This window comes from Oncorhynchus clarkii, chromosome 5, assembly GCF_045791955.1.
Source record: "Oncorhynchus clarkii lewisi isolate Uvic-CL-2024 chromosome 5, UVic_Ocla_1.0, whole genome shotgun sequence".
In the NCBI taxonomy this organism is placed as follows: domain Eukaryota; kingdom Metazoa; phylum Chordata; class Actinopteri; order Salmoniformes; family Salmonidae; genus Oncorhynchus; species Oncorhynchus clarkii.
Window position 1 is genome coordinate 51,354,453 of NC_092151.1, and position 14,584 is coordinate 51,369,036.

General features: G+C 41.0%; 1 protein-coding gene across 1 annotated transcript in view; it reads left to right on the plus strand.

The window, feature by feature from the left end:
- Positions 1 to 14,584, plus strand: part of LOC139410071 (PEX5-related protein-like) — a 183,263-nt gene that overhangs the window by 147,069 nt on the left and 21,610 nt on the right. Inside the window, exons 7-8 of the mRNA XM_071155507.1 lie at positions 69 to 98; positions 7,371 to 7,463. Of these exons, the coding sequence (XP_071011608.1) occupies positions 69 to 98; positions 7,371 to 7,463 (123 nt within the window). The remainder of the gene's footprint in view (positions 1 to 68; positions 99 to 7,370; positions 7,464 to 14,584) is intronic.

Below are 14,584 nucleotides of genomic sequence, written 5' to 3' on the forward strand. Positions count from 1 at the left end.
GATCCCTGTGTTGTGACCATGTTTCAACCTGCCATCTTCTGCTAACACCTCATATTCTTCCATTACAGCTCAACAGACAGTATATTAGTGGAAGACATGTAAGCTTCTCTATGCATCCTTTCCTATGATATTGAAAGACATTTGCACCGAGCAGACATCACCACAGAATGTAATTTGAGTTGAATTTTTTTAATTTTAATTTAAAGTGTTGGTTCTGCAACAAAGGCACCAGTTAAACAAGAAGAGTCCCATGTTGGCTTTTGAAATTGTTTCTTTGTGGCGCTCCGAGGTCCAAATGTCAGGCGCTTCCCTCCTTAGTGCTCGTGGTCTCTATACAAGTTTGCATGAGGGTCCTGTTACTATCCACCCATTATTATATTAATAGCTCATGAATAATTCAGTAGCCTTACTTTGAGCCCACAGTGTATCTCAGACCAACTAAGCTTGCATCACCTTTCAACATCTCACTAAATAGATTTTGGATTAAAGATAACCACCGAAGATGGGGCGTTTCAGCCCAGTGATGTTGTAAATAGTGGCAGGTGCTCACACACGCAATGTATTGCGAGAGGAATGCTTTGTTTGAATGAATTTTTGCCTATTGGTCTAGAAAAGAACAAAAGCTGTCTGAAAAACTACTTAAACCCTTCACACCTCCCTACAGCTTTACTGTACCTTGACATATTGTACACAATAGCATGTGGAACTGCCTGGAAAGTTTGGGAAGAAACTTGACCATTTTTCTTTTGGCCCTTATAAATTGCTTGACATAGTCGGTGGCATTAACCTGGGTAAAGTTAATTCTCTGGAGGCCATTAATATCTAGATAAGCCAACTTCAATTAGACCTTGCATAAATCAGGTCTTTCTAATGACCAGCTATGGAAAATATGATGTTAAAGGTAATGGCAGAGCTGACATGAGGCCTTACAAAACAGATTAGTCATCAGAATGCGACAGCCAGGCAACTGTGGTAGTGGGAGCCAACTGACTTGCATTCTACCATAGGGCTATAAAATGGCTCTCTGTATAGTAGAGCATGTTCGTAAAGGATATATCCACCACTTTAACCTAATTTTCATTATCTCCAGCACAATACCATGTGAAAATTGCACATTTCTACGTTTTGTAGAAAAACAACAAGTCAAAAAGTTCTAACCGATTATATCAAAGTTAAATCATTTTAAAAATCAGTGATTTTCAAACACTGAGATTAGCGGCGACGTAGGGAGTAAGAAAATACCCTCCCCCTGGCTAGAAACTCATCGCAGGTTTTGAGATTTCACCGTTTTTCCTACTTTTAATCCGACCTTGTGATGTCACAGAGAAGCATTTCTTAGCACCTTATGTTTTTTTAACTACACAGATCTAGCACTGGTTGGGTGTCGGAAATAATGAATGAGGTTGAAAAGTGGCAGAATTGCCTTTTAATTCAATTCCTTGGCCATTGCTAATTACAGTTACTCTAGTAATTGTCATGACTCTCTCTCCTTGGTGAGGGTCAAAGGTGCGAGGTCAGCAACACTGTTAAAACCCCTTACAATGAAGATCTGTGAAGTTTTGGATTTTTACGAATTATCTTTGAAAGACAGGGTCCTGATAAAGGCACATTTCTTTTTTTGCTGAGTTTGATTAAATATGAGAATACTTTTGTGAAGATAGCGGTGTGATTTTAGCCTTCCAAATGGAAATAGTTTTTCATATAAACTTGTGCCCAGTCAGTGGCCACGCCCAAGTGAGCATAGAGTTCGTGTCAGCATGACGTAATGCCCCCTTTGGCTAGAGCGCTTAAAAGGACTCGCTAAGAATTAACATACAGACCAGAAAGCGTGGAGAGGTGGCTACACCGCTGAAAATGGTTGGGTTATTGTCCATTTGGAAGACCCATTTGTGACCAAGCTTTAACTTCCTGACTGATGTCTTGAGATGTTGCTTCAATATATCCACATCATTTTCCTGCCTCATGATGCCATCTATTTTGTGAAGTGCACCAGTCCCTCCTGCAGCAAAGCACCCCCACAACATGATGCTGCCACCCCCATGCTTCACAGCTGGGATGGTGTCCTCCCCCTTTCTCCTCCAAACGTATTGATGGTCATCATGGCCAAACAGTTCTATTTTTGTTTCATCAGACCAGAGGACATTTCTCCAAAATGTCCCCATGTGCAAGTTGCAAACCGTAGTCTGGCTTTTTTATGGCAGTTTTGGAGCCGTGGCTTCTTCTTTGCTGTGCTGCCTTTCAGGTTATGTCGATATAGGACTCATTTTACTGTGGATATATATACTTGTGAAGATGCTGGGGGAAACAGGTACACAAGGTCCTTTGCTGTTGTTCTGGGATTGATTTGCACTTGTCACACCAAAGTACGTTCATCTCTAGGACACAGAACGCATCTCCTTCCAGAGCGGTATGACGGCTGCGTGGTCCCATGGTGTTTATACTTGCGCAATATTGCTCGTACAGATGAACGTGGTACCGTGAGGGGTTTGGAAATTGCTCCCAAGGATGAACCAGACTTGTGGAGACATACATTTTTTTCTGAGATCTTAGCTGATTTCTTTAGATTTTCCCATGATGTCAAGCAAAAAGTTCAGGGTAGGCCTTGAAATACATCCACAGGTACACCTCCAATTGACTCAAATTATGTCAATTAGCCCAGTGTAAACTGCCTGCTACTCCAGAGTAAACTGCCTGCTACTCAAGTCCAGAAGCTAATATATGCACATTTGTAGATTTGGATAGAAAACACGCTGAAGTTTCTAAAACTGTTTGAATGATGTCTGTGAGTATAACATAACTCATATGGCAGGCAAAAACCTGAGAAAAATCCAACCAGGAAGTGGGAAATCTGAGGTTTGTATTTTTTCAACTCATTACCTATCCAATATACAGCGTCTATGGGGTAATATTGCACTTCCTAAGGCTTCCACTAGATGTCAACAGTCTTTAGAACCTTGTTTCAGGCTTCTACTGTGAAGGGGGAGAGAATAAGATCTGTTTCAATCAGGTGTCTGGCAGAAGGCCATGAGCTGGTCACTCGTGTGGCTGTGAGAGAGACCTGCGTTCCATTGCATTTCTAAAGACAAAGGAATTGTCCGGTTGAAACATTATTAAAGATTTATGATAAAAACATCCTAAAGATGGATTCTATAATTCAATTCAATTCAAATGTATTTATATAGCCCTTCGTACATCAGCTGATATCTCAAAGTGCTGTACAGAAACCCAGCCTAAAACCCCAAACAGCAAGCAATGCAGGTGTAAAAGCATCGTTTGACATGTTTCTACGAACTGTAATCTTTTGGAACCTTTTGGACTTTGTCTGAACTTTCACCTGGACTTGCCCACGCCTTCTGAGTTTGGATTTGTGAACTAAACACGCTAACAAAAGGAGGTTTTGGACATAAATTATGGACTTTAGCGAACAAAACAAACATTTATTGTGGAACTGCTATTCCTGGGAGTGCGTTCTATTGAAGATCAAAGGTAAGTGAATATTTATAACGCTATTTCTAACTTTTACTGACTCCACAACATGGCTTTTTTGAAATCTGACACAGCGGTTACATTAACCTCTCTGGGATCGTTCGGGACGCTAGCGTCCCACCTCGCCAACAGCCAGTGGAATTGCAGGGCGCCAAATTCAAAACAGAAATCTCATAATTAAACTTCCTCAACCATACAAGTATTTTACACCATTTTAAAGATACACTTCTCGTTAATCCAACCACAGTGTCCGATTTCAAAAAGGCTTTTCGGCAAAAGCAGAACATATCATTATGTTAGGTCAGTAAGGGTAGCCTAGTGGTTAGAGCGTTGGACTAGTAACCAGAAGGTTGCAAGTTCAAATCCCCGAGCTGACAAGGTCTGTCGTTCTGCCCCTGAACAGGCAGAACTAGGCACCCACTAGGCCGTCATTGAAAATAAGAATTTGTTCTTAACTGACTCGCCTAGTTAAATAAAAAGGTTAAAAAAAAATTTTTTAAATCACAGAAAGCATTCAGCCATTTTCCAACCAAAGAGAGGTGTCACAAAAAGCAGAAATATAGATAAAATGTATCACTAACCATTGATCTTCATCAGATGACACTCCCAGGACTCAATGTTACACAATACATGTATGTTTTGTTCGATCAAGTTCATATTTATTTCCAAAAACCTTAGTTTACATTGGCGCCATGTTCAGAAATGCCTCCAAAACATCCGGAGAAATTGAAGAGAGCCACAAATAACAAATACTCATCATAAACTTTGAGGAAAGATACATGTTTTACATAGAATTAAAGATAAACTTCTTCTTAATGCAACCGCTGTGTCAGATTTCAAAAAAGATTTACGGCAAAAGCACAATATTCAATAATCTGAGAACAGCGTTCAGCCACAAAATCAAGCCATACCTGCCAAATTGTGGATTCAACAAAAGTCATAAATAGCATTATAAATCTTCACTTACCTTTGCTGATCTTCGTCGGAATGCACTCCCAGGACTCCCACAAGAAATGTTTGTTTTGTTTGATTACGTCCATATTTATGTCCAAATACCGTTTTGTTCGTGCGTTTAATTCACTATTCCAAAGGCACAATGCGCAAGCGCAAAATCCAGACGAAAAGTCAAAGGAGTTCCATTACAGTTTGTAGAAACATGTCAAACAATGTTTACAATCAATCCTTAGGGTCTTTTTATAATAAATATTCAATAACATTCCAACCGGACAATAGCGTATTCATTACAGAGGAAAAATAAGGAACGGTGCGCCCGCGTGACCGCGCAGTAAACAACTGATTGGCCTCTGCCTAGTCCACTTGTTGAAACAGCTCTTTTTCAACACCCTTCCATAATAGAAGCCTCAAACAACTTTCTAAAGACTGTTGACATCTGCTGGAAGCCTTGGGAAGTGCAATCTGGCCCCATAGACACAGCATATTGGATAGGCAATCCCTTAAATGAAACTACAAACCTCAGATTTCCCACTTCCTGGTTGGCTTTGTCTCAGGTTTTTGCCTGCCATGAGTTCTGTTATACTCACAGACATCATTCAAACAGTTTTAGAAACTTCAGTGTTTTCTATCCGATACTACTAATAATATGCATATATTAGCATCTGGGACAGAGTAGCAAGCAGTTTACTCTGGGCACCTTATTTATCCAAGCTACTCAATACTGCCCCCCTGTCACCAAGAAGTTAAGGAGAAGTATATCTTTAATTCTGTGCATAACACTTGTATCTTTTATCAAAGTTTATGATGAGTATTTCTGTCAAATTATGTGGCTCTGCAAATTCGCCGGATGTTTTCGAGGCACAACATTACTGAACATAACGCGTCAATGTAAACTGAGATTTTTGGATATGAATATGAACTTGATCGAACAAAACATACACGTATTGTGTAACATTGAGTCCTGGGAGTGTCATCTGATGAAGATCATCAAAGGTTAGTGATTAATTTTATCTCTATTTCTGCTTTTTGTGACTCCTCTCTTTTGCTGGAAAATGGCTGTATGTTTTTGTGACTTGGCTCTGACCTAACATAACCATATGATGTGCTTTCGCTGTAAAGCCTTTTTTAAATCGGACATGATGGGTATATTAACAAGAAGTTAAGCTTTAATTTGGTGTATTGCACTTGTGAATGTATGAAAGTTAAATATTTCTTTTAAATATTTTAGAATTTCGCACTCTGCCTTTTCAATGGATGTTGTTAAGGGGCCTTATAGGCACAGTCAACTTAGTGTACGTAAACTTCTGATCCACTGGAATTATATTATATATTATGATACAGTGAATTATAAGTGAAATAATCTGTCTGTAAACAATTGTTGGAAAAATTACCTGTGTCATGCACAAAGTAGATGTCCTAACCGACTTGCTAAAACTATAGTTTGTTAACATGAAATTTGTGGAGTGGTTGAAAAACGAGTTTTAATGACTCCAACCTAAGTGTATGTAAACTTCCTACTTCAGCTGGATATAGGGCAGGTAATCAACGAGGTGCTGGAGTCCAAGTGAGTTTAAATGATGCGCAGGTGCGCGTAACGATGGTGACAGGTGTGCGCCATAACGAGCAGCCTGGTGACCTAGAGTCCGGAGAGGGAGCACACATCACAAAGAGAGAAAAAGAGATGGAAATGCATGGTGGTGAGATATTCTGTAGCTAAAAGGTAATGTGTCAGCCTATTAATTATGAAAATATTTAAAAAAATAACCTATTACAAGGCTATTCAAAATCAAAATCCGCTATTCATTCACTCTTTACTCATTTTGTAAGCCGCCCTGCACAATCAATGAACCAACAGAATCGCCTAGGCCTGTACGTTCTCTCCCAGACTCATGGATTGAAGGTTTATAGTGTAGAACAAGGTAACCAATCCATTCAGTATGCATAATAACAGTCCACACTCAAAGGCGATTACTAGAATTTGTTACATTTTGGAGTACATTCTAGACCAATTATGTACCAAAGACATCTTAAATCTATGCATTTTTAAAATGTTTTTCTACTGTGTGTAAGCTGGAGGCTATTTGGCTATGTATTGCACAATCATTATTTGAATTCAGTTTTTTTTTTCAGGCTTTTCAGGCTTTTCAGTATATAGGCCTATGCATATGCATAATATGCGTATGGATGTTTTTGAATTAATCATCAACATAGAATGCTCTGTCCATTTTGTTGTGTTTGGCTTTGAAACAACATCCATGTCCATGTTTTCCACTCAGTTTCACCCAGTTGTTGAACTTTCTTCAAATTGATCATCACAGTGAGGGGAGTTTTAAAAGCATGATACTGTGTTTGATGTCATTTTCGATTGCATCGGCATTGACTTTAGAGTGGTTTGAGGAACAATAGAGCGCTGAGTACCAGGCCATTAGCGACCTGACGTCATTAGCAAGTTGGGTACTACCAATGCATGTCCAAGGAGCGTAAGAGGAGATTAGAGGAGACTCAATGGTCACGCGGTATTTGACTGTGGTCAGGACTCAAAACTGCAGGTGTGGCGGTAATACATTAACCGAAACAGCCCTAAGCACAATGTACTGTCAGATGCTATAACCAAGCTACAATCAGCATATTTCTGAGTTATAATAGTGCATGGAAAGTATACAAAAGGGCATGCGATGTATGACCTGGCCAACAAAGAGAGGAATGAATCTGTAATCGAGATGAGATAGTGAGGTTGGAGAGAAGAGTGGCGCTGATAAGTGGGAAAAGTGTTAGAGGGGGCTGAGAGGCGCTGACGGAGGCACTCCTGCCAGCCGCTGGCCTTCTTGAGCATGTCAAAGGCTTTGCCGAGGCAGTGATATTTGCCACTCCAGGGGAAGGCAGAGATGGCTGACACTGCACCCCTCTCTCTCTGTGTGTGTGAGAAACAGGGCCGTTTGTGTAAAGAGCGGTTCGGTGGCGGTCTCCTGTCCAGAAACCAGTCCCTGGAGGAAGAGTTTGAGCGCGCCAAGGCGGCTGTCGAGGTAAGCGGAGGGGGATTTCAGACACATCACACATGTATAGGGTCAGACAACTGCACCTGGGCCTTTTCAAGCGCTTAACTCTTGAATTGCTCCTAAAGATAGACACAGGGTGGCTATATTTCTCAATATTATAGCAGAACTAGAGGGCACAGATTGAAATAAGATGACTGAACTTTGTTAGTAATACAAGGCATTGCTGCCAACAGTCTTATGGTGTGCACGATATCGGGTTTCAAACCCTGCCCCGTCACACTCAAAGTAGAGCTTCTTCACCAGCACTGTTGAGTCTCAGTAGTCTGTGCTAGCTTTCTGAAGTTCCAGGTTCCAGGTTCCAGCTCAGGTCAGTGCTATTGAGATGCAGCCCTTCGGTTCTGGATATAGGCCGATGGATTAGCTGATTGGTTCATTAAGGTTCAAACCAATAAGTGACAGCGATATCACATATTGCAAAAAACCTGAAAACATTGGCAGAAGAAGTTTCTAATATCACCTTTCAACTTCACTTTAAAGCCCATTAGCCTAACAGTCTTTGATAATAGCTGTTATGACACCAAAAGCTGCTTTGAGGTAGATTTATTTTTGACTCATCAAGCCCTCCTATCTCTGTGCGAAATGATCTCTATTATATCTGAGACTGTGTGCTCTCTCACTCCGATGACACTCACTGACAGCTTAATAGTCCATGCTAAATGCACCAACTGGGATTCATTGGGGGGTTTGACCTCAAATTATGCACAACCAGTGGATTCCCTACCTGTTTAGCACCCCCAGAAAGATGGTTTCTTTGGTCTTTATTCTGGCATTAATTCGTGTCACATGTCAGTTTGCAAACTATATATATATATATATATATATATATATATATATAAAATCCTTGAGTTATTTAATAAAGCTGCATACTGTACCAACATGGTCTACTCTCTTGAGTAAAGCAACTCCAAAATGCAGCTGTTTCATCCCAGCTCGGTACTTTCTGTGGTAGAGGGGCAGCCAGCAAAAGCACAGTTTGTAGGCGTTGGTAATATTCTCTAGTTGCGCCATGATTGGCTCAGTGTTCTGTCACTCATGGGGACTTTACATCACTACAGAATCTACAGGGAGAGCGAGGCAGTTCAAGCCCTCTTGGGTGCTGCCGTAGATTTACAGTAGAAGCCCCGTCCAGGCTCAAGGTCATTGCAACAGATCACATTTTTATCTACCGTAGCTTTGATTGGACTGATCATGTCAACATCCTACTTTCAAAATCTTAGATGGCTAGACAAGCATTCATCATCATGAATCGCATTGATAATCTACCCAGCAAATCCCATATCCAAAAATAAGTGGTTTGGAAGGAATCGGTGGCTTACTGTGAGCGTCGCAAAGCAATCACTATTGTGCTCACAGTAAGCGACGGATTCCTTCCAAACCATTTATTTCCGAATTTGCGAGTGTGTGTCAGTGGAGAGTGTGTGTGGTCCAAGGTCGGGTTCAAGGATTAAAAACATCTGTCTGAAAGGGTCTCTTTTCCAAGCTTAGAAGGACAAACATTCCCACACCATACCATGGGCCAGAAAATGTTGAATAGATGGACTCTGCTGTCAATCCAGCTTGACTTCATCCAGAGAATACCAGACTTTGATGACATAGTTTGATGACAAAGTTTGCCCACAAGGACCGGCACGCCACCTTCCTGTTCAAGTGAGCACAGCACAACAACGGTGAGTCCAAAAAATATGTCTTGTGTGTTACTGCATAAATTATGTAATATGTCAGGGAGATAGTATTACTTTCTCAGTTACAGTATACATAAGTGTATGTTGTGTAGTAAGCTGTTAGTAGCCCATGTGTCTCACCATAAGAATTGGGTCCCTCTAAAGTAGCCTACTGTTCTGACTTGGTGGTGCACATTTAGCCTATAACGTTTGCCTGTTTTAGAGAAATGTCATAATTGAATATTGTAAGAGCTTTCATTGTCTGCTTATATGCCGTTATTTATCCTACGGTTCTTACTTGGTATACAGGGAGAATATTGTAAGAACGACCCATGTTCTGAATTCTGTCGCTGTCAATTTCAAAAGCCCTGAACAAATAAGCATATCGACAACGTCCCTCTTAGCTCAACTCATTATTGTCTTGATCGAAATTACGGCTTGCCTCTTATCTGCTCATCGTTCCTCTATGCTATAGTTTGTACATCTCCATTGTTATATTGCTTATATGCAGTGCATCCGGAAAGTATAAACGGAAAGCATATATAAACACATTTCTGGGATCTTTTTTTTCAGCTCATGAAACATGGGAACGGCACTTTACATGTTGCGTTTATATTTTTGTTCCGTGTAAATTGAACAGGGAAGATCTGAATTCATTTCCTGGATATCAAGAGCATTGTGGTGTTGGAATTTAATTCCACCCTCCAAATATGAAGTACATCAGTCAATTTACATGTCTGAAAGTGTGTTTGATGTTCTTCAAAGAGCTTCACACGTCCAATCCTTTATGGCTCTATTGATGTGCAAAATCCCAGTCACAACAGGAAGTGGTTTGACAGATACACCTGCAGGGCTGTCCTTGGAGCCATATTAAGGTAGAAACAGATGGAATTAAACACTGAAACATACTGTACCGCTGTTGTTTGTGTAATTAGACACTATGACTTACTCTAAAACAGAACACTGATAGTTATCCGATAAGAAAAATGAAAGGCCCTCGCTCTTTCATGTCTGCCTGACTATGGTTCCTTCCGTTATCAAGCATAATTATAAAAATATACAAAATAAATTGCACAACCATTAATGTCTGTCCCTTAATCTTGGAGAAGAAAAATGCCAATGAAGTCTAAAACAAAAACTGTACAGTATAATGCACTAAGTTGTTTAGAGCTATAAAATTCTACATTATAGAGGAGACGGCAATCATTTGCTCTCAGGAAATGACCTAGACTGTGTATAAAAATCTATTTTGACTGTATGAATTACCTCACTTGAGTTGGGGAAAGCACTACTTGCAATTAAGGGCCAAACTATAAGGCTCTTGATCTGTTCCTTGGGCCAAGGACCAGTATCATCTCTGGCTGCATTTCCAAATTTACTTATACTGGCAATAATATATTCATGAAGTAACGAATGGATCTCCTAAATTAACTTATGTTGTTTTGGCAGGCAGCTTGCACAAGCCTGAATTCTGTGCGTTTCACATTTACACTTCACCCGAGCTAGTCGAATTAGAGTCGCAGGCAGAGGCTTGCTTCATTTATACATGGGATTAAAATGACCTTCCTCTCTCAATCTCATTCCCAGAAATAAAAATGCTGATCTGTGTGCAAAATACACCATTGTCTGTATTGCAAACATTTCAAATAATCAGAGTGTGTTTGATTCCTTAGAATCTGTTATAAACGGCCAAAGTGTCTTTATTTTACAGAGACTGCCATCACATTGTCACATTGTCACGCTATTGAGGATTGTTTCACCCTTCACAACCATTCCAGTACCGTGGCACATATCATAATTGGCGCATGCACTCATGAAAGTAACATCCAAGAATGTAATTAGTTTGTCCGATTTTGTGGTGATGACACACAGCAATAGGACACTCTTGCACACAAGCAGATCTTACGTCTTACACGCAGTCTTTCTCTAGCTACATGCTTTGTTAGCTCTGGAATTAGTTAGGATGAAGCCTCTGCAGGGTTACTGTCGCCAAATGAAATATTGCACCATTCCTAATTGCCTTTCTCACAGATGTTGTAATTTTAATCATAAAATGGCCCCAGGTCAAGGAATCAAGGAATGACGTATGGTTGTATGCACATTCAATCTTATCAAATTAAAACGTGTTCTCTCCACATTACCTTGACCGTTAAATGACTCATAACTCTGGGCATTTCCTTGTATAAAAGCTCCATGAGCACTAACATGTGAAGTTCATATGAGCACATCAAATTAGGTGTCAAATGAAAGCTAAGAGTGTATCTTTGAGAAATTAAGGCATACAGTGGCCTTTAGAAAGCATCAAAATTGATTAAATGTAATCTCACCCGTCTACACACAATACCCCATTAATGACAAATTGAAAACATGTTTTTAGAAATTTTTGCAAATGTATTAAATTAAATACAGAAAGATCTAATTTAAATAAGTATTCACACCCCTTAGTCAATACTTTGTAGCACCACTTTTTAGCAGCGATTACAGCTGTTTTTTTCTGGGTAAGTCTAAGAGCTTGTCCAACATTTGCCCATTTAGCTCTGTCAAAATGGTTGTTGATCATTTCTAGACAACCATTTTCCGGTATTGCCACTGATTTTTCGTAAGCGTAAACAGGTTTTTAGAAATGTTTGCAAATGTATTAAAATAAAACAAATACCACATTTACATAAGTATTCAGACCCTTTGTTATGAGACTCTAAATTGAGCTCAGGTGCATCATGTTTCCATTGATCATCCATGCAATGTTACTACAACTTGATTGGAGGCCACCTGTGGTAAATTCAATTGATTGGACATGATTTGGAAAGGCACACACCTGTCTATATAAGACTCTCAGACCATGAGAAGCAAGATTATCTGGTCAGATGAAACCAAGACTGAACTCTTTGGCCTGAATGCCAAGCGTCACGTCTGGAGGAAACCTGGCACCATCCCTACGGTGAAGCATATTAGTGGGAGCATCGTGCTGTTGGGATGTTTTTCAGCAACAGGGGCTGGGAGACTAGTCAGGTTGGAGGGAAAGATGAACGAAGCAAAGTACAGAGAGATCCTTGATGAAAATCTGCTCCAGAGCGCTCAGGACCTCACACTGGGGCAAAGGTTCACCTTCCAACAGGACAACGACCTTAAGCACACAGCTAAGACAACGAAGGATTGGCTTCGGAACAAGTCTCTGAATGTCCTTGAGTGGCCCAGCCAGAGCCTCGAACCCGATAGAACATCTCTGGAGAGACATGAAAATAACTGTGCAGCCACACTCTCCATCCAACCTGACAGAGCTTGAGAGAATCTGCAGAGAGGATGGGAGAAACTCCCCAAAAACAGGTGTGCCAAGCTTGAAGCATCATACCCAAGAAGACTCAAGGCTTTAATCGCTGCCAAAGGTGCTTTAACAAAGTACAGAGTAAAGGGTCTGAATACTTACGTGAATGTGATATTTAAGTTGTATTTTTTTATTATAAATGTGCAAACATTGGGTTTCCCTTTGTAGTCCGTATTAGTTTGCAAGCCCTGCCACATCTGACAAACATCAGAGCCGGTGCGGTAGGATTCAATGTTAGTCCTGCGTTGACGCTTTGCCTGTTTGATGGTTTGTCTGAGGGCATAGCGGGATTTCTTATAAGTGTCCGGATTAGTGTTCCAATCCTTGAAAAGCGGCAGCGCTAGTCTTTAGCTCGGTGTGGATATTGCCTGTAATCCATGGCTTCTGGTTGGGATATGTACGTACGGTCACTGAGGGGACGACGCCCTCAATGGACTTAGTGATGAAGCCGGTGACTGAGGTGGTATACTCCTCAATAGCATTGGAAGAATCACGGAACATATTCCAATCTGTGCTAGCAAAACAGTCCTGTAGCTTAGCATCTGCGTCATCAGTCCACTTTCTTATTGAGCAATTCACTGGTAGTTCCTGCTTTAGTTCTCTTGTATACAGGAATCAGGAGGATAGAATTATGGTCAGATTTTCCAAATGGAGGGTGAGGGTGTATCCAGACCTTCTCCCTCAGTATCTCCGTATTTTCTTAACGCGAATGACGGGATGTGGACATGTTCTCCGGAAGGCAGTATATCCTTCGCGTTCGGACTCGTTAAAGAAAATATATTTGTCCAGTTTGAGGCAAGTAATCAAGGTTCTGATGTCCAGAAGCTCTTTTCGGTCATAAGAGACGGTAGCAGCAACTTTATGTACATAAGTTACAAACAATGCGAAAAAACAAGCAAAATAGCACAGTTGGTTAGGAGCCCGTACAACGGCAGTCATCCCCGTCCAGTGCCATTATTTGTATCGTGCTGCTACAGTAGGAATACAGACAGTACACAATGATTGCCCATGAAAGTCCTTAATAGTGTTGTCATTCTCTTACAGACAATACCGCTTGGTGGCCTACAGATGCTTTTTGGAGTTTGTTCTACGTGGTGGAAAAGCTAGGCACAGGACACCAAATGCCCTTGCCTGCATGTGTTGTTGGGGCCATTCAAGCAACTCAAGAGGAGCTCTGAAAGGTCCATAACAACAATCTCCCCTTGTACCAAAGTGACTTTGAACACTTTACTGCATCCCCCCAAACACACCATATCATATGCAAGTAGTCCCTTTGTAGAATTGTAGTATTTATTATAGTCATTAGTATACTTTTCTTCTACTGTATACATTGCCATAACTGTTCCTGCACACTGCTTTGAAAATGAACCTGTCTCCAGAGCAAATAAACTTTGATTTGAATACAAGCCATGTCTACTTATTGTATATTGACCGACTAATCGGTTTCTATTAAAACTCCCGCCATTATTTGTTTTAGCAGTAAGATTGTAGCTAGTTAATGCTAAATATATTTCATGAATATCACAATGAATTGATCCTGAAGTTAACGTCAACACTATTGGTTTCGGATGCAGTTGGAATCATTTAGACCAAGGGGGGGGCGAAGGCCGGAAACTTCAATCCGGCCCGCGAGACATATTAATAATATTTAGTGGTAGCCAATTGGTAGTTAGTCTTGTCCCATCGCTGAGAGGCGAAGGTCGAGAACAGTGGCATCCTCCAAAACACAACCCAGCCAAGCCGCACTGCTTCTTGATAAAATGCCAGCTTAACCCGGAAGCCAGCCGCACCAATGTGTCGAAGGAAACACCGTACACCTGGCGACCGTGTCAGCGTGCATGCACCCAGCCCGCCAAGGAGTGGCTAGAGCACGATGGGACAAGAAAATCTCTGCCTGCCAAACCCTCTCCTAACCCGGACGACGCTGGGCCAATTGTGCGCAGCTTCATTGGTCTCCCAGTCACAGCCAGCTGGTACTGAACCCTGGTCTTTAGTGATGCCTCAAGCGCTGCAATGCAGTGTCTTAGACCGCTGTGCCACTCGGGAGGCCCCTGCAAATTGATTTTAACAAACAATTGGTCCCCCAAAAATGCGGCCCTCCTATG